Consider the following 26,691-nt stretch of genomic DNA (forward strand, 5'->3'; position numbering starts at 1 on the left):
TGTGTGTGTGTGTGTGTGTGTGTGTGTGTGTGTGTGTGTGTGTGTGTGTGTGTGTGTGTGTGTGTGTGTGTGTGTGTGTGTGTGTGTGTGTGTGTGTGTGTGTGTGTGTGTGTGAAGACCATGACTATTGAGCTTGCATGCCTTCAGCTGTTCTTTCGGTGGCTTTAAACTTCCTTCAATAAGCAATGAATTGTGGGATGCTGCCTTTTTGTCAGAAGTCTGCTACAATGTTTACATGAACCAATTTATCTGAAGAACACTTCTTACAGATCTGCTAAAATATGGCAACATCCATATTTAAATTCTTGACACACTGCTCTGTAATTACAGTTCCACACAGCTCCCAATTATATGCTGATATTGTAATTATAAAAAATGTGCAGGCATGTCACTTGTCTGTCATGATCAGTTCCAATCAGAGCTACAGAAAGGAGGAAAATGTATACAATCACTGGGATACCTAAATTAGCAATACACTTTATTTAGTAATTTCACACACGCACACAAAGCACTGCACTACAGCAGCCATACGAAACACAGCTATTGCTGCCCAGCAAATGGGATGCCTGCATACCACTCAGGAACTTGAGTCTAGTGCAAACAAATCCTCCTGGGGCAGGACTAGTAACCTACAGTAGGAGTAAAGTTTCTTGCTCAAGGAAACAACACCATACTGGCCTAGCTGGGAATTGATCCTGGAACCTTTTGTTTACTGGGCTGATGCCCTAACCACCTGGTTATGCTGCCACCTCTCTCTCTCTCACACACACACACACACACACAACACACACACACACACACACACACACACACACACACACACACAAACTCACTTGGTTGATAGTCAATAGACTGGATCCATTTGTATGTTGACTGAACTGTACTAGTAGCTCTACCTGTAGCAGAGGACTGGTGACACCTCCCTCTGGTCAGCGTCACTACTCACAATATGTGACCCGGTCTGCGAAAAGGGCTCTTATAGCCTTTCCAATTGCATATATATGGTAACCCATAACTTGACTGGTGAATATGGTTCAAGCCTACAATTTGGTCACTCAACAACCCTAACCTGGCAGTAGCTGTGGGTGTAATTACATGGTGATAGCTTTAGTAGATTAGGAGTTATGATTAGCCAAACATGGATAATTGGAAAGGCTATAAGAGCCCTTTTCGCAGACCGGGTCACATATAGGCCTTAACCTATTGTGGGGAGAACACAATCTGTATACCAGTACTACTTCTGGCTGGGACATCGGCTGTAAAGATTGATCACACTTATCCCTGTGAGAATACAATACAATAGTGGACTACTATAGTATAGTATATAGTAAACTAATAAAACTAATATACTGACTTGGAGTTGGTTGAGTGGTGCAGTGTTGGTCACCATTTTGTCCTCCTGTTGTAAAATTCATATACCTGTTGTGTGACTTCATGTGATGTCACATGACTTACCTATTGAGGGAAGGCGTGGCAGCCAACAGGTACAACAGAGAAATGATGATGGTATAAGCATGACATAAGGTAGATCAGTTGGGGTTAATGTCAGTCCATGAAAGAATAACTAAACAAAAACATGCTACAATGGATAGGGACCACAACTGATACAGTACTGTGCTGGCTGTTGATATGTGGCGGAGTTACATGTTTGGCCAATAACCACTGCTGATTCTCGTCAATCCAGTGTACACAGTTAGGACCATTGTAACTGGTTATCTCACCTCATCCTTCTCCAAGTTAACCGATACCAGCCCAGTATGCTGATTCAACTCTGGAAGTTGGAATGCTCTGTAATACAATACAGGTTGGTACTAGGATGATTGTTATGATGAGCTGAGAACTCACCATTGGGTGGGGAGTATTCTTCATAATCTCAACTTGTAGTTGTATACCACTAACTGGTAGACCGACTAGTGATGCTCCAAATGTCATCTCCACTATAGCAGTGGTGTGTACCGCAGTTTTCCTCATGGTACTGTAACAGTACTAACTAGCCAATCAAGGATGATCAGCTGGTTTACCTGTATTTGGTCTTCAGTTCAACTCACTAAGTGATGGTAATAACCTGTTATTGGATGATGACATTATAGAAGATCACATGATGAAATAATATACTTGTCAACAGAAAACATGCTCCAGAGATGAGGCTTGTTAAGATGAGCTGGACTACCCCGACCGAGTAATCCAGTCACTGTCATTGTAGGGTATACAGCATTGAATGTGATGGAGCAGATCGTCTCCCTCGCTCCATCTGTAACAATAGCTATATATGGTAACAATAGCAAATAGCTCTATAGTACACCACTAACAACAGTTGGCAGGTTACTGGTCTTACTAGCCAGGTTATTGGACTTTCTAGGCATGCACGTTACTGGACTTTCTAGGCAGGTTTAGTTGATAGATGACAGTTAAATGATGTCCCCTCACACAAGGCCTCATCTTCACTCTGATTATCTTCCTCCCCCGGCCAGTATACTGTCCTTGTTAACACTTAGCTCTACTCTTATTAAAGCTATCATGTGATCTACTACTTGTAATATAAATGACCAGCAGGTGTGTCCATGTTACTAGACTACATTCAAGATGTAGGATGTGCTGTGGAGACAGAATGGCAATTCACAAGAGGTGACATTGTGTATGATAAGATCACTGGTAGTAGAGCAACCGACCACTACCGTACTCAACTCCATACTGTAACACACACACACACACACACTACAAAATGTGCAATTGTAAGTAGGTAATTCACCATGTTTGCAGTCGGCAGTAACTGCTGGTACTCATAAATACTTAAATTATTGTACATATACTGTAACAGCATTTGAAGCATTAACACACACTACATGCACAGTACTAGTCACGCAGACCTCTCAACTTGGAATCAATTTCAACTTTGAGATCAGAGGTCATAAAGGGGCTGGAGTGTAGGTAACCCTTTTCAGAAGATGTTTTACCAATATATATATACTACATGGTATACCATAAGCACACTATAGTATGCAAAGTATATGCCAGCCTGGGGGGATCTGGGATCATGCCCTCCCCCCAGAAAAACTTTGAAAATTAGATCCTCTGAGATTGAATCTGAGAGTGATTTCAACAGTTTTCTTACATTATCTGTAGTGTGACAGTGACAAAAATTCCTTTACCTTGAGAAAACACTTAAACTTTGTACTTGACCTTGAAAAATCTTATAACCTTGAGTCTCAAGGTGAGATCTTGAGAGTTGAGAGATCTCGAGAGATCTGCTAGTGGCGTAGGAAGCATGAGTCCATGGCACGCGTAAAGATTTCTAACCTGAGCCACAATGACTACTTAGGTAATCTCACTGCAGTGAGACACGGCGTTATCTAAAACTGAAACGTAATCAGAAACATAGAGGAGGAGCGAAAGTCACACATACCACAATCGAACATTAATGGGCAGCAAGTAGTGAAGGAATGATCATGAGGTTCCCCGGCGGGCGGTCACCCATCAACACTTCGTTGCACGTTGTCGAACAGTTATGGCAGAAAGTTTTTACTCGGGGTTAAGGCTGAACCAGAATCGGCCATTGGTCCCTCCTGTTCGAACCCCAAGTACTCGTCGCAGTATTCTGAGTGCGGTTTCTCCTTGTCCTAATTCGAACTTCAATCTGACTGGAAGCAATGGTGCTCCTGAAATTGACCAAGAAGAGTTGCTCAGGGCCTACAACGAATTGCAAAGACAGAACAACGGGCTTCTAGTAATGACTGCTAGGATGAGCAAGGAAGTCCAATTTTTGAGGAAAGAAACCCAAGATGTTAAGGATGAGGTTAAGGAGGTGGCGAGGGAGATAAGTAAACACAAGCAATCTGAAGTTGAGAAACACTCAAGAAGCAAAAAGGTGCCAAAAGATTTGACGGTAAGTATTTTTTACCATGTGTATGATGATATCCTTAATCTATTTCAGAGGAAAGTTTGTCTGTTGCACAGTGAGCAAGACCCCTTACATAAGTTCAAGGGAGAGGAGAAGTAAAAATTTATTGTCTGTAAATAGACACCTGTATGATCTGATCATACGTCATCCGCATGTGTAGGTTTACAAGTGACCATAACCGCAGGGTAGCAACAACCTTGTCTGCTCAGCTTACAGAGCACATAAGGGGTGAAAGTGAGAATGCTGAGAAGCCAAAGTTTAGTGAATTCGAAATCAATCGTATGTTAATTGCTCTTTAGTGATATAAGATGTACCTCTCATTTCTCATTGCTAGGTGCTATCCGTAGACATCATGAAACAAAAAGAAAGTGCTATTTAGATTCATCACCAGCATGACAGGAGCAGGTTACAAAAAATAAGAATAAAGCAAAGAAGAAGCAGATGAGATCAAGGGTACAAATGTTAATCCTATCGTCCACATATTCATATATATATATATATATATATATATATATATATATGTTAGCTCTATTGTCGAAGATTTAAAGCAGTACGGACGGAAGAAGAGCGCATTGCTTGGCTGCAGCTCTGTGATGATTATATGACAGAGGAGAGTGATGACGAAGTGGAGGGAGTTGTAAGACGTCATCAGCTGTCTTGGGCATCTGATGGTAAGTTTGATTACAGCTACTAAGGGACCCACAACTCGGTTGTAAATACAGCTGTTTCTACAGCTTATTGACACAACCTAAGGCTATTGCATGATCACGGCCATGCATTTATACCTTATTTACGCTTCAACAATACTCTTCTGGATAGTCTTGATCCAATATCAAAAGCAACTTTAATTTCTTGTGCCATAATATGCAGGTCCCTCATCTTGATCATAGCAAGCATTAAAAGGAATGTGCATCATCTCTTGGTCCAATTTTCTTATACCCATGCACACACTCATCAGCTCAATGTTGACAATTATACTAAGTCGTAGTGGAAACATGTTTCATTACTTTAGAAATGTTAACTTGATTTTATCACTTGGATCAACAGATTTTTTTTTTATCTATCAAGGAATCAGCACCTCAGCATGAAAAAGTAATCTTTTTGACTTCTTAATTTACGAGCTTCTTCAGTAGCAATGCTTAGTTTCCCTCTTCGGGATCATGTGGTACTGGGTATTAATGGTTACATGGTGTTATTGGCAAAATAACAGCTAAGACAAGCGCATGGCTAACAACAGCCATCCTTAAAGTGCAATGGGTGATTGTCACTTGGATCACATGAGTTATATAAATTATAAGATTATTTGGAGGTGGGACACAGGCCCAGTGGGCTCCAGTGTAGTTACGTCACTGTTGTAATGCACGTGTGGTGAAACTCTCCCATATTTCTACTACATATTCTCATTTTGTGATCTAAACAAAACTAGCAGCGTTAAATTATAGACATTTTAATCATTCCCTCCAACATGCTCTTGTACATAATTTATTTACTCAGAACTTCAAGAGTTGAAGGCAACGTTAGATCAACGTATACTTGAAGCTGACACCATTTCTGGGAGGTTTAGATACAAACCCAGAGTTGACAGCACTTTGTCTGCCCTGCCACCTCCTTTAGGCCTTTGCAGCCAGTGCAGTGGGCAGTTGTGCAGCAAGATGAAGGCCGGTATGCAATAATATGCACAATATTGTGATTATAAGAAAAGCTATTTTGACACTCATGCATGCACTCTGATTTATGGTCATGGTATACCAAGAGTTAATAATAGGAAAGGAGAACTAGAGCCTTTACAATAATTTTATTTGATTTAAGGAGATTCTCTGTAATTTACTTTGTAGCTGAAGAGTGTGTATTGCTTCAGTCATTAATTTTCTTTGTTCTGTCAGTGGGTAAATCATGGCACTGGTGGTGCCTTTGAACTGCCCATGCAGTGTGGTGCATATATATGTGTGTGTATTGTTTGTATTGTTTTGTGTAGGAGGGAGTATGATGACCATTATCTTGAACATGATGAAATGGATACTACAGATATCATAAATTCATCTGGGTACGCACAATTTTCAATATGAGTGTCATATGTATGTGTGTATATGTGCATGTGTATTGTGTTGTATATACAGTGTATGTCAAGCAATTAGCCAACAGAATTACTTCCTTTGGCCCCGAAGTTTTTAATAAAAAGTGTTCTGTTAAATGCAAATGCCACTTAGTGGTTCTCACTACACATGTTTGTTCAAAGTCATGGATCTCGTAAACAAAATATTCTATTCGTAAATAGATTTATTTACGCTACTCTGCACCATTTGTGTGAGCTTTTTTTTTACCATGCTCAAGCATGAAAAGAGATAAGTTGATAGATTTCCCATTATTCTGGAGTGGATTTTTCTCTTAACTCTAAAAACGAATAGAAGAAATAAACAAAGGTTATGATATTGTAGGTCTGTTTGTAGGAAATAGTTTGATGTTTACCATGGAATAGGTGTTTCTCACAAGGAGTACCAAAAGCTAAAGTGTTATGTGTCAAAATACATTTAGTTGAAGTGTTATGTCAAGGTACCTTGATAATGCATAATAATTTGGTAGGCTATTGTATAAACAAATATAAGAAAAAATTAGGAATTGTTGGTATGAGTAGTGACTACAATAAAAAGCACAGAAACAAGCCGCTGCGATGAAACGCAAGTCAATAGCTGAATGTACTATATGCATTTTAATCCCTACTTCAGCCATGCACAACAAACAGCTAAAGTAGAGATTAAAATGCATACACCCAGCTGCTGAGTTGCGTTTCATCACAGCAGCTTGTTTCTGTGCTTTTGTTGTAGTCCATACTCATGCCGAAAATTCCTAATTTTTCTTATGCTTGTTTGTATACTTTTTTGTAAACATTACATGTGATAGCTATCTGCTGTTATTTTACAAAGGATATAGCTAGCTACTAAAGCTACTGCTGGGACATAGGAAAAGTAGCTATAGCTATATAACCTATGGGTTCAACAAAGGAAAAAATAATTTTAGTATAGATCTCAGGTTCAGACCACTGAAAGATTATATAAAAGACACCTTTAACACATGATTCAGTAGCAGGGCCAGTGTAACAATGCTATATTAGCTGTATGCTGACTATACAGAATCAGACTTGTAATCTATCATTTAATGCACACATCATTTAGTCTGTTGAACATTAATCACTTACATATGTATACTTCTTGACGATACAGATAGGTCCTGTATCCGTGCTGCATAATAGAACATCGAAATCACCAGTGTGTTTTGGTGTGATATAATATGCACATGCAGTTGAACATGTGTATTCTAATATGTTGAGGCACAATGAAACATGGAATCCCTACTGATGCATAAGTAGTGGCCACAATAAAGAAGGATCAAAGGAAAATCACTAAGACAATAGCATGTACGTTGTAGGATATTTAAAATACCAAAGGTTAGTTCTCTGTGAAAATCGAAGTGTTTTCATGAAAGAAGTAAGGCTGTAGTTGTTGCCAGTTTTCTGCTATACCTGCTGAATGCATCAGGCAGGCAGGTAGGCAGTAGAAAATTTGCTAAAATAAAGTATTTTAAAAATGTTTTAGTTACTCATTAAAAACACTTCCGGTCATTCTGAAGACACGTTTGGGCCTGTTTATACTTTATACCTGACCAATACTGTCAAGTAGCCATGAAGGATTTTTGAAGATGGTGTTTGGTTGATTTATTTTTTTGGACCATGCCCACACTTTTGTCATCCCTACTATACAGTACTATCGTAAAGTATGATACAGTACAACAGTGTGGTGTGATTCTAATGGAAACACAAGTCCAATAACAATATGGATACCATGGTGATCCATGTTGCTTTGTAATAGTTGCTAAGGTAATTAAATAGTTGTTAAGATAAGTGTTATTTTGGGCCATAGCAGTTGCATGTACAAGGGGTGTGGTCGCATCAATAGTTAGTTTTTTTTATTTATTATTATTATTCCTGTTGCTTAGTAACAATTGCGCTTGTTCTTATTACTGTTTTGCAGTAGCCATTATGAAGGCTTTAGACATACATGCATAGGCCACGAGTGTTTAATTTGGTGAAATAGGAAATGCTGACAAATAAGTATTCTCAAATTGTAAATTGAAAGAGTGCTCAGTTTTGTACCACACTATTTAATTAACACATTAACCCTTTGGCCCTGAACGCCACTATAGTTGCTTTTGTTTTTAAAGACAAAATAATATTTTATTAAAATACACGTTTTGACATACCAGACTCTGTCTTTTGTTACTCCTTGTCAGAACCACCTATTCCATCATGGTGAACATTAAACTATTTCCCATAAACGGACCTACAATGATATATAACATTACTAACTTTTGCTTGTTTTTTGTCAAATATTAAAAAGTAGAAGAAAAAAATTCAGTCTGGAATGGCAGAAATTCAGTAAACCTCTTTCAGCTCTCCCATCGCACTCGAGTATCATAGTGCTTCCAATCAAAGACCAGGATAATGGGCGTTTACCACAGAGTAATGTGGTAAAATCCGTTTGTGCATAGGATATTCCATTTACGAGATTATTTTGCAAAATTCAAACATGGCATACTAATTCTAATAGTAGTATTTCCTAATAAGGAAAGTTACGTACATTGCCAAATGTTACGTCATTATTATGCAAAAACTAGTGTGAATGCTATTTTACTGAAAGTGAACTGACCTCTTTTAGAGTTTGTAGAGGAAACTTGGTATGTAACGACAGCAAGTGCCATTACCACTTTGTTTGCCTCTTTGACAGCTAACACATTTAGCATGCTCTGAAACTCACCTCTGAGAGCGACAACTCCACAGAAGCTTGTCAGGGTGTTATGGTCTGTTAGCGACCGAGTTTCGTATCGCTTGTATTCCTTCATTTGCTTCAGCTATGTCACACATCACCAGGATGATGTATTCTGGCATCCGGCTTGCAAGTATCCTTATAAGGAAATTAATGAATGTACTATTATTAGTATTTGGACACCATGTTTGAATTTCACTGTTCATAGAGTTACGTGCTCCCTTGTCCATAGTGTTCAATAAGCTCCTGACAAGATCCATGCGTTTGAATGCATGCGTGTAGTAAGGGCCACTATAGTGGCGTTCGCATTTAACGGAACACTTTTTTAACTTTGAGGCTAAAGGAGTAATTACTTTCCTTTTAATGTTTACATTAACTACAGCTGCCAACCGCCCTATTTTGTATATATGTACAGGTGTATGTACAGTAAATTATGATTTTCTCAACTTTTGTTAGTAGACACATGATTGAATTTCCTGACGACACAGAATTACGAATCACTCCTACCAGGTACTTACATACATACATACAGTGTATACACACATCAGCATATGTGACTGGCTTTGCAATAACCGGGCTTATTGCATGCCCATGGCAGGAAGTTTGATTGTTTGCCATAAACATAAAGCACCATCAAATTTCACAGCTGTGATTAAGTGGTCTGCTTCTGCTGGCTGCTTTTTCCAAGGCCAGTGGCAATCTGTACAGATGTTCTGGGTTCCTAATGGAGCTCTGGCCATGGCCGTCTGTGGCTGTACAGTTCTGCGGTGTTGGTTACACTGTATATTGACCTGTATTGTTCCTTGCCTTTCATTTTAGCTAGTTACGAGTCAAATGTGGCCCATAACTTGGTCTATTTCACCCCTTTGCCTTTCTGCCATTTTTTTTATTTGCAAATTACCAACCCCCCCGGCCTGCGACCACCCATTGTTGATATACCTGATACTGCTGTGCCAGGGTCAACCTCAGTAAAGAAAAATCTATCTAAAATGTGAAATTAGGTTCTCGGCTACTTGTTCAGTAGATGGATGGTTTTAAAGGTAATTGGTGTAAAACGTGTGAAAATTTTGTTCACGTAACTTCAAGCTACCACACTCTGGATAATTTAAACTGTCATTTCTCAATACTTGTATAAGGTGATAAAAATGATTTTCGCAGAGCCAGTCACATCTCACATATTAAGACATTGGGTACAGTTGTATATTCTTACGGTAGGTGAAAGTTTATACATACTTTCCTCATGTGAGTGTGTGAAGAAAAATTCAGTATCATTTTTGTCTATACAGGTCAGGTAGAAGTAGTAACAACAGCTCAGGCAGCTCAAGCAGAAGTAACCCAGCTAGGTCCAACCCAGGCATTCCAGGTAGGAGGCTAGTGGATTTGATCACTAGTACTCCCCAATAAGGTTAGAAAAATCACTGTGTTATATTACTGAATAATTCTGTGATGTCCATAGGAATACAATCTATATAATCACTCATGATTGTGCTACAGAATAAATGACTGAACATTATGCGAAATATCATTAAATTATTGAAGTACGTTTAATTCAATTTATTACAAGTAATATTTTAAATTGATAGGGCAAGCAACAAATACATTATCAGTTAAACTATCAAAATCTATACTAAGTTCTGCACTAGCACATCTATATGCAATTCGTTGAAAAGGCATAAAACAACAGGCTCCTTGTATTGCATTGGTAGTGGATGAAATGGTAGCTAATTGTCCATACCAGTCAAAAAAGGGGTGTGACTGTTTCCACTTTACGTAAGGGTGGTGGGCGGCGGTGGCGTGGTGGCATGAAACTTATCAAAATATATAATGGCGTCCCATGTAGATGAATTTGGCTAAGTTATGAGCCATTCAAGGCATACAACTGGCCAAAAACATAGCAAAATTACAGCACAGCTCTTTATTCAGTGCCACAGAGCTGTACAGCCACACACAACCACCTGCTGGCCAGCCAGTGCTTCATCAAGACCACAGACCAGTCATACGGATTGCCACAGTACTCAGCAAAAGCAGCCAGAACAAGCAGACTACTGAATCCTTGCTGGTGATGACTGTACAATTTGATAGTTTAGTGATGTAGCTTTGTGTGTGTGGCAAAAAATCAAGTGTCTTGTGATAGACGATAAGAGCCTTTTTCCCAGACTGGGTCACGTACATATTATTAAAGCATTGCTATGGAAAATAAAGCAGTTTGGCTGAGATAGATTTAGAGTATAGCATGAGCTGAAGCCTACACTGAAGCCAAGTAAGGGCGAGACAATGCTTTAAATGATTTGTGGGTGTACCTTGCAGTCATATACACTAGGACTCATGATTAACATAGGTTGCACAAATTATTAGCAGCCTGTATGCATACAACTAATTAAATAAGTGTAATTCAACTTCACCATAATATTGTGGCATTGTAGATGCGTTTATTGGCAGGTTTTGGCTACAAGTAACAGTCGAATGCACATGGCGGTGGTGAAGAATTTGTGATATTTCCAGGACTTGCCCATTAGTACATACAAAAATAATCACCTGCTAGTTGAACTGAGTTATGTGGATTGGTAGAGGAAATACGTGTAAGGCATAGTGAATCACCCAGAACATTTACAGTGATAATTAGCTAAGGGGCGGCCGCTCCAGACTAAACATTTTGTGCACCAGTTTATGAGATAAGTATGTGTTGGAAGGGGCTGGGTAAGGGAAGATGTTGTTGGCTTGTCTAATTTATATACAATGTTGTAATTAAGTTTCATTCTTTTGGAGGGTTTGGATTAGCTATCTCAACAGAAGTAGCTCTGTTTCCAGCATCGGGAGGCGAAGCAAGACCGAGTGTAGCAACACTGATCATGCGGACAGAACCTAAAATATACTTACGTCCTCTGATCCCACTACTACTGTCCACAACAGCATGTCCATCAGACAAAGCCTCGGTGGGAACACCATCGGTACAGCTGGTCTGCCACGTGTTGGTAATGTGGTCGTATAGCACTTCAATCGGTGGCGATATGCGTAGCTCTTGAAACGTACTCACTGCAGTGAGGGCAATAAGGAGGAAGACGACTTTCGTGATCACGACTGGCCTTGCGACTTGCTGGCACTCTTGCGGCCATCCTACTACTGCATAACCGTGCCCTTTATATTCATTAAATTATTGTAAACCATAATCAAAAATAAAGGCAATGCAGAAACGCCTTCCGAATATTCATCTCATTCATTGATGAAGAACTATTACCGACCAATCGTGCGTTTACAAAGAGTGATTATGCAATTATCCGAGTGTTTAGCAAATATTCATCCGAACATGGTGAGTTTTTCGTATTTCTTTAAATCCGAATTTTCATCGCTGATCTCCTGTGAAATGTGTAGCAGATTGCTGTGAAAGGTGGCAGCGTCTTCAAAGGAATACTCATGGATATGACACATCAGTGGTGTGCAGACACTGAATGGTAGCTACAGTAGTGATTGGCACTTCACAGCAACAGGAGATAATATTTTATTTATTGTTTCTGGTACAAACACAGTACAAACAAACAATGCAAACAGTACAAACAAACAATGCAAACAGTATTACAACATGAAAACATGTACACCTCGGTCAAATCCCCTACCTCTGATGTTATCAAATCCAGATATAAACAAATTAGTAACTTGGTTAGATCTAGAACACGACAGGATACCGAGGCTCATGTTTCCAATTTATCTAAGCAATACTTTGACTACCCTAAACCATTTTGGAGATGGCTTCACTCCTTTAAAGGAAACCGTTCTCCTATCCCACCTTTGCTCCATAATGATGAGAATTTAACTGAAGATTCCAGCAAAGCAGAGGCATTTAACGCCTATTTTAGTTCAGTGTTTACTGTTGACGACGGTTCTGATATTCCAGGGCTGAGAGAATCATTGTCTATTCACCCATCCATCATTGATTCTATTCAATTTACCGCTAAGGATGTGTTTGAAGAGTTAATTTCTTTACAGTGTGACAAGGCATGTGGCCCAGATTTACTCCTGCAAGCTTACTGAAGTTGGGTGCAGAATTTCTTGCACCTTCTTTGGCACAACTATTCCAACTATCACTCTCATCTGGGAAACTGCCATTAGATTGGGTTAGTGCCAATGTTGTTCCAGTTCATAAGAAAGGCGACAAACATGCTACAAGTAATTACCGTCCTATAAGCCTAACTTCCATTGTTATTAAAGTTATGGAAAGAATTATACATTGCAAACTTGTTGCTGTTCTTGAACAACACAACCTTCTTAATGACTGTCAATTTGGTTTTCGCCACAAACGCTCTACTATTTCTTTACTTTTGGAGGCAGTTAATGATTGGGCAACTTCTCTGGAACAGCATAGTAGTACTCACTGCATTTTCTTAGACCTGGCAAAGGCTTTCGATTCTATTTCCCATCCTCGCTTACTGTTGAAGTTGGAATCTCTTGGAATCACTGGTGATATTTTGATTTGCATTTTTAACAAGTCGACGCCAGCGTGTTGTAGTTAATGGGAAATTTTCCTCGTGCCTTTTGGTTACCTCAGGTGTGCCCCAGGGTTCAGTCTTAGGCCCTCTTCATTTTTTACTTTACATTAATGACATTTTCTCTGTTATATCTCACAGCAAAGTCAAACTATTTGCTGATGATGTCACGATCTACAAGGAAATCTCATCTCCTGATGATGTTAAATGGTTGCAGTTTGATGTCTCAAGTATAGCTCAGTGGGCAAAGAAGTGGCTCTTGCGTCTCAATCCACTTAAATGTGATAGCATAGTGATTTCCAACAAACGTTCCTCAATTTTACCTTCATACCATCTAGATTCTTCTGTTATCACCATCCTGTAATTCGATACCTTGGCATTATAGTTGACACAAAGCTGAACTGGAATGAACACTGTAAATATGTCTCAGCTAAAGCTACAAAAGCACTCAATTTTCTTCGCCACTGCCTGTTCAATGCTCCTTCATCCATTAAATCTACTGCTTACAAATGCATTGTCCGCCCCGTTATGGAATATTCCAGTCCAGTTTGGCATCCTCATACTGCTAAAAACATCAATGCTCTGGAATCTGTTCAGCGTAGAGCTGCCCGTTGGGCTTCCAATAGCAGGTGGATTCCTTCATCTCATTGTTGGAGCAAGTCTTCTGACGGATGCATCCAAGCATTAAACTGGCCTACCATTCAACAGCGTCACACCTACTTTACTATTTGTTGCATTCATGATAGTCTCCACCACAGGAATTCCTTACCATTTAGTGAACATTTTCAGTTGTCCCAAGCTCCCACAAGGTGTCACCCTCTATCTATCCGGCCTGTGACATCGTCTATTAATTCTTTTCGTTACTCTTTCTTTGTGAACAGCACATTTCTGTGGAATACCATACCCCATACCATCCTGCGAATTAAACAGCCACCCTTGTTCCATTTAGCCCTCCGTCGTTTTCTTTTTTGAATCTTCTCTATACTTAATGTTCTTGTTTTTGTTGGTATTTATTTTTGTTCTTGTAGTAGTTATTGTTTTTTAGGTGTATTTGCTTATGTCATTGTTTTTGTAATTTCTGGTGTGTATGTGTGGGAAGTACGCCTACAGGCTTGTCCTTTTGTACAACCCGGTCTTTTGACAAAATTGATAATAATAATAATAATAATAACCTCTGTTAATAATCCACCTGAATGCACTGGCAGCTGGCATGGCGCTTGGGAGGCTTACAGCAGCACCTGACACTTGTCTGAACGTGGTATCGATTGAACGCGTGCCTAACAAAGTCGCTAGCAACCAAATCATCCTCAGCTTAAGGCATTTCTCACCAAACTACAATCGTTCCTTCATGGGTTAAGACTGCTTAGTAGGCGTTTCTTGCTAGGCCATTCGCGAATACGGCTATTCTGAGCATCGCAAGTGTGAAATGGTGCTAACGATTCTTGCACTTTATGGCTGCTTGTAAGTCAGAAACCACAACTTCTTGTCATTACGTCATAACTTCACGATACGCCCTTCTACAGGGGTATATAAGAGTAGGATACTCTCCTTAGTATATATATTATGAACTTATATTATGAACTCTTGTTATTATTTATGACATAATTTTAACCACATTTCGTATTATTCTTAGTACTTAGTTGTATAATTAATGCTTTACAGCAGCTGAAGGTCTGTAGGACACCTGGTCCTACAGCCTGCTCAAAGACTTTAGCTACATAAGGTGTGTCTGAAAAGTTGGAGAAAGGAGAAAAAATCCATGACTGGACCTAGGTAGCCTCGAACCTGCAGCCATCCGATTTACGCTCAAATGCTTACAGGAGTCTACCAGGTGGTCAGGATGTTTTCTCCATGTTCACTAGTATATCTGTAGGTATAGGCAGACTCCCTTGTTTTATTCCTTATTTCCCTGCTTTTTTTTTGTTTTTTTGATCCCTAATCCAGCTTAAGATTCCTAATTTTTCATTCTACTTGTTTTTTAACTTTTATTATAACACAATTATGACTACTGAATCCTTGTGTAACACATTAAAAGAAAGAATGGTGCCAGGCATTCCGTAAAATAATTTTGTGTCTGAACATGCATCCCAACAATCAATTACACACTGAAAAGTGAGGTGGTCATTACACTTCATTTGTAGCTATGCTCTGCTCGTTACACAGCATTACAAATGAAGAACAGTGCAAGAAACTATACTGCAACGAAACCAGTTGCTGCGGAAACTTCAGGTGAAAAGCATGACACAGCCAGGGGAAGCCATATCGTGCTGTCACAAATCAACACCATGCATTGTCAGTGTAAAGAACTTGAACACAAAGGAGGACAATGGTAAGTCCATGATATGTGCATTGTACGTACTGCGGTTGGCGAAAAGGTACATCTTGGGATGAAGCGATGTTGAACAGTAGCCCATAGCCTTATCCATTGTCGAGTTATGCTTGGCTGAAGGCATCAGTTAGTCAGAATAAAATTGTTAAATAGAAAATTTTTAAAATTCTGTAGAAACTTGTTGGAAGGGTTTGGGGTCACTCTGAAGGTATTTTTGGGCTTGGCTATACCTAACCAAGATGAGCGTGATGGAGACAGTGCTACCAGATCTATGAGTAAACCTGTTAATTTAATTTTAAAGCCAGGGAAAACTAAATTACCTGCCTGGACTTATTTTCGTTTTGTTCTGGTGGTGGTAGTAAGCCAAAGGATCTACAGAAGCCTGATCTTATTTAGTGTTTCTGGAAACATTTTTACAGATAAATAATCTTTGGCTAAACTCTGAGGTCAACATGTTCACTTTTTTAGCTACTATTGTATTATACATACTGTATTTACCATATTACAACTATCACTTACATATTGTTACAAATATCAAGATTAAATTGAAAATCTAGATTACTTCGTTTCAAATACTAAAAATGCAATATCACCCAACACTAGGACACCCATGTGCTACTCAGGTGTTAGGAGTCAACACAGATAAATTCTCTTGGGGCAAGACTAGAAGCTGTACCATGTCTCACAGGTGAAGGTGTGCACAATCACATACAAGTGGTATCTGCAGAACTGGGAATAACTGTGCAAGTATGGAGTAATTATAAAAGTGAAGAAAAAGTTGCATATCATCAACACAAACTTACATAAGTTTCTTTACATTCTCAATAAGAGTTACAACCTGAGTAGGAGATAGCCAGAAGACGTGTTTGATCCATCTGGATGTCGTTATTCTATACCTATTCCATTAGGATGACTGTCCATATTTATCTCTCTCCTTGTTCTTCAGCTCTAGCGCTGTAAAATGAACACAGTGTTAGACATGCCCTGACGACAACAGGTAGTAATTAGTTATAACACAGAACAACTAACAGAACACAATGTTGACACTACACAAATGCAACCACAATGTCACTCGTTGAAAGAATTAGTGACTGGTACAGACAGGTATTCCAGTATAGTGACACTACCTCATTTACAAATGGGACCAAAAAGAGCCTGTGTAATGATGTCATCTTATCAGTGAGGTCATGAGGTACAAATAGTGGTTTACATTCAAGTTGAAATATGATCACTGAAACAGCTCAACCACCATTAGGCCACAATAATTGTGTATGCTCTATTAGAGTGTTTTGTGAACAATTGTGTATGACCACAAAGTGGATATTTTCACTAGTACACATAAATGTTAACCTTTCTTTGTGTTCATACAATTTGTATATTAGCAGACTTTACAAAATCAATAAAACTCTACACCTTGCAAAAATAATCCAGTACACAAACACTACACACATCACATGTATCACATAGGGATACAGACACACTACACACAAACATACACACATATTTACATGTAGGTAGTAGTACACATACTAAGGTTATAATCACATGACAATATACAGAGCACATCACAACCTAATAAGGAAGTGTAATACCTAAAATGGTAGAAACTGCCTGTCAAAACAAGATGTTTTGGTAAACCAAAATATGCTGGATTGTTTACTGATCTGTAAACCTCAAAGTTCATCTTCACACACCCTTCATGTCTCCAATTGCATGATCTGTCATAATATGGTCACATTTTTGCAAGTGATAGATTAAATGTGAACAGCCTAATTTCATACCCACTGAAGACAAGTTACATGGTACTGAAGGAAGGAGGGAATCCATACCAGCAAAAACATAGTTCAGATAAGATAATTTATTAAAAGCTTGATAATTTCTGCAGGTAATTCCTGCAATTCACAAGGTGGATGTGCTATGATATCTGGTCTCTGTACAACCATCTACACATTCAGAGCCACCGCAAGAGTTAGGAGAGCAGACACTCTGACTCAGTCAACAATGCAGATGGTTTGCAGTTATATGGAAGCCAGCCTTTACATGGATCACAACTTGGTCACACCACTGGACTTAAATAAGAGCCTCTATTACTTGTAATTATAATATTTAAGCAGGGAGTCCACTCAGCTTATGCTGATTGTCAGCCTAAGCAACCTACACAGCAATTGGCACCTCACGAGGTGCCTCAGCAACTGGACAGGGCACCATGAACACACATAATCGCAGATCTCTGTCTTCAGAGAAAAGTTTAATTTACATCTCAACCATCCCATCACAACTCCACGAGAAACACCACGCTTAACACACAAGAGGTTGGCCAATTCTCTCATGGCAGCATCACCCAAAATGATGTACAATGAACGGCGCACAACGCAGAACTTATTTCTGGTGTCATGTGCATATTGGAACAACACATGATCATCAATCACAGAAGGAAGGGCATATTCTTAGAATTACAAACAGCAAAGGCCAGTGAGGCATTGCCTTGAGTACAATATCCTCCCCCATGATAAAAACTGTAAACTAATCCTCTACGCTTAGGAGCTAGGCGATAGACTATACTCCTATATTAAAACATACTTTGCTGAGTACACTGAGAAATGCAGTCCTGGAGGAGGAGAAATCGGTGGTAACTTTATCATTTGCAGACCCAGCAGCCCCTGCAGCAGTACTGAGATCTGTAGACGTCGCCATAGATACATGAATATGTGATTGTGGGTTGGAGTTGTGACTCAAGATTGTTCGATCGTGACGAGGATCGTGACGAGGATCGTGACGAACTGGCGAAGCGATATATGCCTCCAACTGGCTACATTTCGTTGAAGCATTAAGAGGTATGGTATACATTACCTATGATTAGCACATTATATGGTATCATCATGAGTACAGGTCTGCGAGCTTCAACACGAAGTTAGGGCTGGACGAGGGACTGGAGATAGGCCAACACACTCTGAGAACATGGCGTCCAGATTGTATCAAGATGCATCTTCACGTTTGACTAGAGTAAGAATGACTATTCATTTGCAGATTTGTAACTAAGTGGCCGCTCTATGGCTTCCCCGTTTCCAGATTAGGCTACTCCAATAAATTCTGTTTCCCGTCCTGGACTCAGGCATATTTGCATGCGAGAGGGCGGTCCATTTTCATCATAAGATTGGCAGCTTTCAAGCCATTATTTTCCTGGTATACAAACCTGCATAAAAGTATGCTTAGGCTTGAACTTCTTTTAAGTTGCAAAAATAACAGTGACTTGGGAGGTTTACATTAAAAATACCCTGGTTCAAATCCATGTTAAAACTTTCAAGGTTTTCTTTGTGTCAATTATCTATATATTTAGCTTACAATACTGAATTTTTTAGACTAAAGCATCATGATCATGGATCATTAATAATTTTGAGCATTTCACAAGCATACAGAGAGTACTCTTTTCACTTACCCCCTCCCTCCTACCCAAGAATGTACATATAATATTGATGCTATACTGTATATGAGTAATCAGTGTTGGTTGTCTTCACTGGGTCACAATGTAGACACTGAATATTTGGAACCTTGTGTACACTATACCTGTACTTGTCTACCATACAGTAACTATCTCCCATAACAATCATTCAGACTTCAGCTATGACTTAGCTTCCACCACCTCTAACATTCTAACTGAACAATACTGATAAATTATTATGCTTTGTATGGTGCTACTAAGACTAACATGCAATTTATCCCCTCCCCCTATCTTATGAAAATGCTAAAAACAATAGAGGATCCCTGAGAATTCTATTTTTGGAAGGTTCTATGATAGCTGTATTAGAGTAGAGCTGAGTGGTAGTTGTGATCTATCAATTATTGTGATAGTGAGTAACAGTTGTGATTATGATAGTATATGCTATTGTACTACCATGATAAATTATGCATATCTGTGCTTAGTCCACTAATGTGGATAACAGAAGTTAACGTTGAGGTAACTGTGAAAGCCCAGTAGAGCGTGCAAATATTACAACTGTAATATATAACAATTTTTATCAATGGAGTGTTAGAAAAGTAAATATTCAGTATAGCCAGTATCTATTCTTTTACTTTAATACTCCAATAGAACAGTGTACTCTAATATAGAGCTGAGCAATAGTACAACTATCACTATTCATGATTGATAGTAACTATTATATCACCATAGCAATACTATCACTATATTACTAGCAGTTATCAGACACTCAACATCACATCTATGACACATGAATAATCCAATTACACACCTGACTGTGTATAATATTTATGCTCAAAGTGAAACATAAACATAGAAAATTTTCAAAAAATTGCTTCAGTCTGAGATTGAAACTGGAGACAATTTCACATCTATAAAAACAATATTATAACTGCTAAAATATACTTTAATGAAATGAATAGTCGCTGACTGCTCTATTAGGGTATCGTTGACTGTTCTATTATGAGTATCTCGAGTGACAATATCCAAAAGCGATCCTGGAAAACTAGAGCAACCAGACTGCTTTCTGTGGACTTGGAACATGGATCAATAGCTACCACTAAAAGTTGGGTAGGCATTTGCCACATTTGCCACATTTGCCTACCCGGTTCCGCCGCCCCTATTGGGAAGGAGAAGTGTATACTATTCTGTAGTAGTATTTTCAGTATGGAAAAATGCAATAGTTTTTCTACATTGTATGTCCAGAGGTTATACCTTTCATGATGTTTTATCTGCTATTCTTTGGTGCAAAGCATAAATAGGAATTTAAGAGTTCATAGAAAAAAAGTAGGGAAACAAGGGAAATCACCTACACCTGTAGATGGACATTATTTTATTCCCTACTTCAGTCTATGCCCATGACTGAAGTAGGGATTAAATGTCCACTAGTGTATCTGTGACCTCCCTTGTTTTCCTACTTTTTTCTATGATCCCTAATCGAACTTAAAATTCCTTATGCTTGTTTTTGTAACATTATTGTGTTTGTCTGAAAGCATTAAGTTAGTCAGTCACTCAGGCAGTAGAAAATTCCACTAAATTTGTAGTGTTTCAGGTGATCCCTAACCAGTGTTGGGAGTAATGCATTACTTATGTAATGCGTTACTAATATTATTACTTTTGTGTTAACTAACGAAATACGCTATAAAAACAGGTAATATAACTCAAGTTACTTTACTTACAAATGTAATGCGTTACCTAAGTAATATAGTTACTGTAACGAATCATTACTACAAGTAACAAAGTTACTAATCTTGTTAGTAATCCACTGAGTAACACCTAGCCACAACAAAGTAATGAAGCCTACCGAATGAAGCTTATTCACCAGCATCTTACAGATTTGCACATTGTCCAACAACGCAATCATGTCATGTGCTTAAGGCTGTGGACACAAAGTAATTATGTGTTATTATTATAGTTACTTTATTTTATGGGTAATATTTAACTGTAACTAAATACCGTATGTCAATTAAATTTGGCGGTGAACTAAATTTGGCGAATTGGCGATTCGTCACTAATCCGCCAAATTTAAATTTCGTCAATATATATATATTTTTTAAACTCGTTGATGATTTTTTTTATAAACAAACACATTAAACAGATACAAATAAACCTTGGGCCAAGCAGTTGTTGAAGTAGGTCTTTTTACAAACCTTCGTGGATACTGCTGAAACTGGTAAATTAGCGTGTTTCCACGCATGCAAATGGGTGTGGCTTACTGACTAGACTAAAAATCATACTCGATTAGTGGGTGTGGTCCCACGTAAGGTTGCAGACAGCAGCAGACATGAATTCGTGTGCAGCCATTGATAAATGGGCGACTATGCCTACAGACAGCAAATAATCCTGCAAGTGGGTGCGACTACGAAAGAAATTGGAGCAGTACAATACGGCGTCAAAGCGAGCCAGTACAGCATCGTACTTACGCCATTCGCCAATTTTTCAGTGAGAGCATTTCGCCAAATTAAAATTTCGCCAATTGCAATTTTATAGCAAATCGCCAAATATTAGCTTCGCCAATATTTGTTGTCATACGGTAGTTCAGTTGCAAGTAATATATAATATGCAACTAGTTACTTTAAAAGTAACTTGCCCAACACTATCCCTAACGTACAGTACTGTATGAAATGTAGTAGCTGAAGTGTGTAGTAAATGCTCTTCCTATAACAGATTTTATTTGCTACAGTACTGCCCTTGAATAGTAGCCTCTCTTGAATAGTAGTTGCATTGATTTTGACCCTAGAATTAGACTCAGTTGTCCATGGTTGATGGTGATAGCTGACTACACTCCTGTAGACAGCTATGTTGGTACTACAAGTGTTTCATAGCCATAAGGTGTGATTGGGAGCTAACATCTGTAATGCAGCAAATAAAATGTTTGTGTGATTTGACCAGTTACTTTACCTTAACACTGACATGTTTATTGTCTACAGCAACAACAACAACTTGATGAACTCAAGAAACATTTGGAGGAGGCAAAACATCATCATGAGGAAGAAATAAAGACCCATGATGAAGCCATAGAAGAACTGGAGGAACAACTTCAATGGCACAGGGAGAAGAAACGACGTCATGAGAAGAAACTATCGGAGAAGAAAGACTTGCTGGATGATGACTGACTCCTGTTACTATATATCATTTGTTGTCCACACATATTAGTACATGTGTTTGGTTGAATATACAAATGCTAGTGCTCTTGCTATGACCTCTGCCATAGATTATAGTGTTGTTGAAATAATACAGTTAGGTGGTCTGGTGAACCTTGACGTGAACCCGTGGGGCTTAGCAATTATTTAGTATATAAGTTTTGCCTCGGTTTTTGCTATGTGTTTGCAAATTTGTTAATTCTTTTTGTACAGATCAGGCTTTACAGGCTCCTTTGAGTCTTTTTCACCTGTTGTACTGTTACTAAAGCTTATATAAACGCCCCAAAGCTAAAGGTGTAGGCAGAATTACGTCTAAGTGTTCAACGCTTTTGCGTGTGGGGCGGAGAAAATGTCCCCACCCCCACGCAAGAAAAAAAGCGGTCTGGGCACGAGACTAAATGGTTTTTACAGCATAGCCCATAGCCCTTACAGTGAGAACATGGCGTCCCGACTCCTTTCGTTGTTCCGACGTGGTTTGACTGAAGTAAGCATTTTAATAGTGTCGATTGTTTACATATTTGCAGGCTTTGCTTTTTGTGTAATCCTTGCATTGTCTTTTGACATAAATCTCGACATAAATTGAAGTGCCGGGTATCTTTTACGTAAATCGATAATTTAATCTCTCTTCTATGGATCGAGTCTTCCTCAGTTCTTTTGATTCACAGTGTGAAACATTCCAGCATTCCCCACTTAGGTGGCTTCTGTGGCGGGATTAATATCATCACGGCTTTTTTCCTGTCCTAGTAGGAGGTATATTTGTCCCGTTTCCCTTTAAGATTGTGTTGTTTTAATGTAACTCAGCTTGCTGGCCTAATATACTTATGACAGAATTTTTTAGACTAAAGAGTTGAGGGGGGTGCAGTGCAGGTCACACAACAAGCCCGTATCATAGACTTCGTAGTATCAGTAAGGTGATGCTCCAGGAGAATGTTGAAGTTCTGAGATGGTATTATAGATGTTATGTTTTTGTCATTAATTAGTAGTGTCATTTTAAGCAAGGAGTATCATGTAGGTATGTGCTGTAGCGACCATGAAGTTTTGACTGGTCGAAATTTCACTTTGACCTGTAACTAATTAAGAGCCTTTGATCGGTGACTTAGTAATAATACTTTTTGATTGTGGGTTAATTGGAAACTTTTACCCTTGATGGTTGATTTGGCATGAATTTGGTGGCCTTGTAATTGATCTTTGACTTAGATTTTAACCGTCTACCTACAGTGAGCGAGGGGTCACCAACTCACGAAAAAGGGGTACGGATTTCAAAATCTTGAACAAATTTCTCAAGATTTCACGGGTTTCAAAAGATTTCGCAAAATCGAACGAGAGCTGCAAAATCTGATTTTAAATTACAGGTTGGTGTAGAGTGGTAAGTTCTGAAATCACCAAAAAGTAGTGAGAGAAAGAAACAGAAGTTCAGCAGGCATGTAAGAGCAAAGCCTCACGAAATTGAGAGGAATTGTGAAGCCATATAAAACCAGGAATAAAGCTTTGGCATAACTATTAAATGAAACCTTACAAAACCAGGAGCAACTCGCAGCTGAAGCCCTATAAACCAGGAAAAGGCCAATCATTCAGGGGAAATCCCGTGCGAAACCCCTCAAAACCAGGAGCAACTGTCAAAGCTCTATCTGGTGTGAAACCCCACAAAACCAGGAGCATCTCAGTGTATGCTTAAGTTGCTTTTGTATAGTTGGTTGTGTTGCTAAGTTTATGAAGTTTTGCTAAGTTTATGTTGCTAAGTTTGCAGTTTGCTAAGTAAATCCATTCTTACTTTTGTGCAGGAGCAGTTTGCATGAATTCCCCAGGTTTTGTTTGGCTTCTTTCCCACAGCTCCTGGTTTTGTTTGGCTTCCACAACTCGCTTAATATAAATCGGCATCTTTCCCACAACTCCTGGTTTTGTTTGGCTTCCACAACTCGCTTAATGCAAATCTGAAACGGAGAGGAACATCGGATTTCATTCTTAATTCGATTCTCTCCTGGTTTTGTATGGCTTCTTTCCCACAGCTCCTGGTTTTGTTTGGCTTCCACAGCTCGTATAATACAAATCCGAAACGGAGCGGAACATCGGATTTCATTCTTAATTCGATTCTCTCCTGGTTTTGTATGGCTTCTTTCTCACAGCTCCTGGTTTTGTTTGGCTTCCACAACTTGCTTGATACAGATCCGAGGCGGAGCGTAACATCGGATTTTATCGATATACTTTTGGACATTTTGCATGGATTCTCTCCTGGTTTATGTGGCTTCTTTCCCACAACTCCTGGTTTTGTTTGGCTTCCACAACTCGCTTAATGCAAATCTGAAACGGAGAGGAACATCGGAATTCATTCTCAATTCGATTCTCTCCTGGTTTTGTATGGCTTCTTTCTCAAGCTCCTGGTTTTGTTTGGCTTCCACAACTTGCTTGATACAAATCCGAGGCGGAGCGTAACATCGGATTTTATCGATATACTTTTGGACATTTTGCATGGATTCTCTCCTGGTTTATGTGGCTTCTTTCCCACAACTCCTGGTTTTGTTTGGCTTCCACAACTCGCTTAATAATATAAATCCGAAACGGAGCGGAACATCGGATTTCATTCTCTCCTGGTTTGTACGGCTTTTTTTCCCACAGCTCCTGGTTTTGTGCGGCTTCCACAACTTGATTATACAAATCCGAAGCGGAGCGGAAAATCGGATTTCATTCTTACTTTTGTGCAGGAGCAGTTGATTGTAAGCTACGGTACCAGAACGAGTATAGAATCAAAATCACGATAACAACATAAGATTTCGTATTTCAGGCAGGATTTTACTGGAGGTGTACGAGATTTCGAAGCAGTTGGTGACCCCTCGACAGTGAGTGCCTGTCTGTCACTGTGTGCCATGAGCTAAATCTATGTTGGACAAAATAAATTGCTCGATCCCTCATTTTCGTTTGGAAAACAACCACGACTATAATACTAGATGCTCATTAAGGTTTTTTCCACCAGTATTATGTCATTTAATTTCCATCAAAAACTTTTTTGACATGCTGCTGCACTATGGTGGAACAGATTACCTGATGATCATCAAACCTTCCGGCCACTGTTTTTGACTTCTTGTTGTGTTAATTATATTTTTATTTGTATAATATAGTTGTTTTTGTATGTATCACCTTGTCCGCTTGTCATTCTACTTTTATGTGTAACGCTGTATGTGTGTAATGTTCTGGTAAGAAAGAAAGGCTATGCTGATTACTGTGAGGTTAAATCAAAAATCAATCAAATCAAATCTCCTTGTTAGGTACCATTTTTTGAGGCAAAGGTCAATAGCATGCACTCATGTAAGAAAATGGAACTTTTTGTGATTATACAGTTGAAGAAAGACTAGGGGGGGGCACAAATTGCATGACAAATACACCACAGCATTGATATTTTTTGCTAGCTTGTAACTTACTCTTGTCTCACACATTCACTAAGATATAACCTATGATACAGAAAATATTTAGTGTGATGTACTATAGAGTATTTGTCATTGTTTTGTTACAAGCATTTATGCATATTAAGACACGCAGTGGTGTGTGATAGACAAGTGTATATACAGTAACAAGAGAACATGTGATCAAAACAATAACAAAACAGTTACTCATAACAGCACACCAGTAGGGGTGTGTACACCATAACATAGAGAACATGTGATCCTTAAACATGAGTCCTATGGAGGTATGTTGCTGTAAATGAAGTGTGGTTGTTTACATTACAGTGACACAGTGATTAGTGACATGGGAAATTTATATAAAGAATCCCCTGGTTCAATTCCATGTTAAAAACTTTTTTGTGTGTCAGTTATCTATGTATTTAGCTTATAATACTGAAAGTTTTAGACTAAGGCATCATCATGGATCATCAATAATTTTGAACGTTTTCTGAAATGTACAGAGAGTACTCTTTCACTTACCCCCTCCCTCCTACCCAAGAATGTACATACAATGTTGATTCTATACTGAATATGAATAATCAGTGTTGGTTGTCTTCACTGGGTCACAATGTAGACACTGAATATTTGGAACCTTGTGTACACTATACCTGTACTTGTCTACCATACAGTAACTATCTCCCATAACAATCATTCAGACTTCAGCTATGACTTAGCTTCCACCACCTCTAACATTCTAACTGAACAATACTGATAAATTATTATGCTTTGTATGGTGCTACTAAGACTAACATGCAATTTATCCCCTCTCCCTATCTTATGAAAATGCTAAAAACAATAGAGGATCCCTGAGAATTCTATTTTTGGAAGGTTCTATGATAGCTGTATTAGAGTAGAGCTGAGTGGTAGTTGTGATCTATCAATTATTGTGATAGTGAGTAACAGTTGTGATTATGATAGTATATGCTATTGTACTACCATGATAAATTATGCATATCTGTGCTTAGTCCACTAATGTGGATAACAGAAGTTAACGTTGAGGTAACTGTGAAAGCCCAGTAGAGCGTGCAAATATTACAACTGTAATATATAACAATTTTTATCAATGGAGTGTTAGAAAAGTAAATATTCAGTATAGCCAGTATCTATTCTTTTACTT

General features: G+C 38.7%; 3 protein-coding genes and 1 long non-coding RNA gene across 9 annotated transcripts in view; 3 read left to right on the forward strand and 1 right to left on the reverse strand.

Annotated features, from left to right (window-relative positions):
• The window catches only part of LOC136252573 (ATPase inhibitor mai-1, mitochondrial-like), a 158,738-nt gene extending 136,539 nt beyond the window's left edge, over nt 1-22,199 (forward strand). For all 3 annotated transcript variants that reach the window (XM_066045066.1, XM_066045065.1, XM_066045067.1), the window contains one exon: nt 21,928-22,199. In XM_066045066.1, the coding sequence (XP_065901138.1) occupies nt 21,928-22,113 (186 nt within the window). In that variant the 3' untranslated portion in view covers nt 22,114-22,199. The remainder of the gene's footprint in view (nt 1-21,927) is intronic.
• On the reverse strand, nt 271-18,259 carry LOC136252577 (uncharacterized). Of its 4 annotated transcripts, XR_010699686.1 has the most exons (11): nt 18,103-18,259; nt 16,326-16,476; nt 2,116-2,251; nt 2,022-2,065; nt 1,846-1,975; nt 1,614-1,788; nt 1,456-1,564; nt 1,355-1,399; nt 1,201-1,281; nt 834-961; nt 271-421 (listed from the first exon to the last, which is right to left on the reverse strand). It is a non-coding gene; the product is annotated as an uncharacterized lncRNA (long non-coding RNA). The 4 variants fall into 4 exon arrangements; XR_010699688.1 differs by having other exon boundaries at nt 834-1,281; nt 1,722-1,788; XR_010699685.1 differs by having other exon boundaries at nt 834-1,281.
• LOC136252574 (uncharacterized) lies at nt 3,375-6,044 on the forward strand. The gene is made up of 5 exons (XM_066045069.1): nt 3,375-4,177; nt 4,233-4,351; nt 4,425-4,569; nt 5,393-5,560; nt 5,874-6,044. The coding sequence occupies exons 2-5, from the start codon at nt 4,340-4,342 to the stop codon at nt 5,930-5,932; spliced, it is 384 nt and encodes a 127-aa protein (XP_065901141.1). The 5' UTR covers nt 3,375-4,177; nt 4,233-4,339; the 3' UTR covers nt 5,933-6,044.
• A 380-nt stretch (nt 22,200-22,579) lies between the features above and the next one.
• LOC136253936 (death-associated protein kinase 1-like) overlaps nt 22,580-26,691 on the forward strand; it is a 58,898-nt gene continuing 54,786 nt past the window's right edge. The window contains exon 1 of the mRNA XM_066046594.1: nt 22,580-22,624. Within this exon, the coding sequence (XP_065902666.1) occupies nt 22,580-22,624 (45 nt within the window). The remainder of the gene's footprint in view (nt 22,625-26,691) is intronic.

This window comes from Dysidea avara, chromosome 4, assembly GCF_963678975.1.
Source record: "Dysidea avara chromosome 4, odDysAvar1.4, whole genome shotgun sequence".
NCBI classification, from domain to species: Eukaryota; Metazoa; Porifera; class Demospongiae; order Dictyoceratida; family Dysideidae; genus Dysidea; species Dysidea avara.

Coding starts and splice junctions, on each gene's coding strand:
- LOC136252574 (XM_066045069.1), top strand. Junction 4,570..5,392: donor GCTGTCTTGGGCATCTGATG/GTAAGTTTGATT, acceptor TTATTTACTCAG/AACTTCAAGAGTTGAAGGCA. Junction 5,561..5,873: donor GTGCAGCAAGATGAAGGCCG/GTATGCAATAAT, acceptor TGTTTTGTGTAG/GAGGGAGTATGATGACCATT.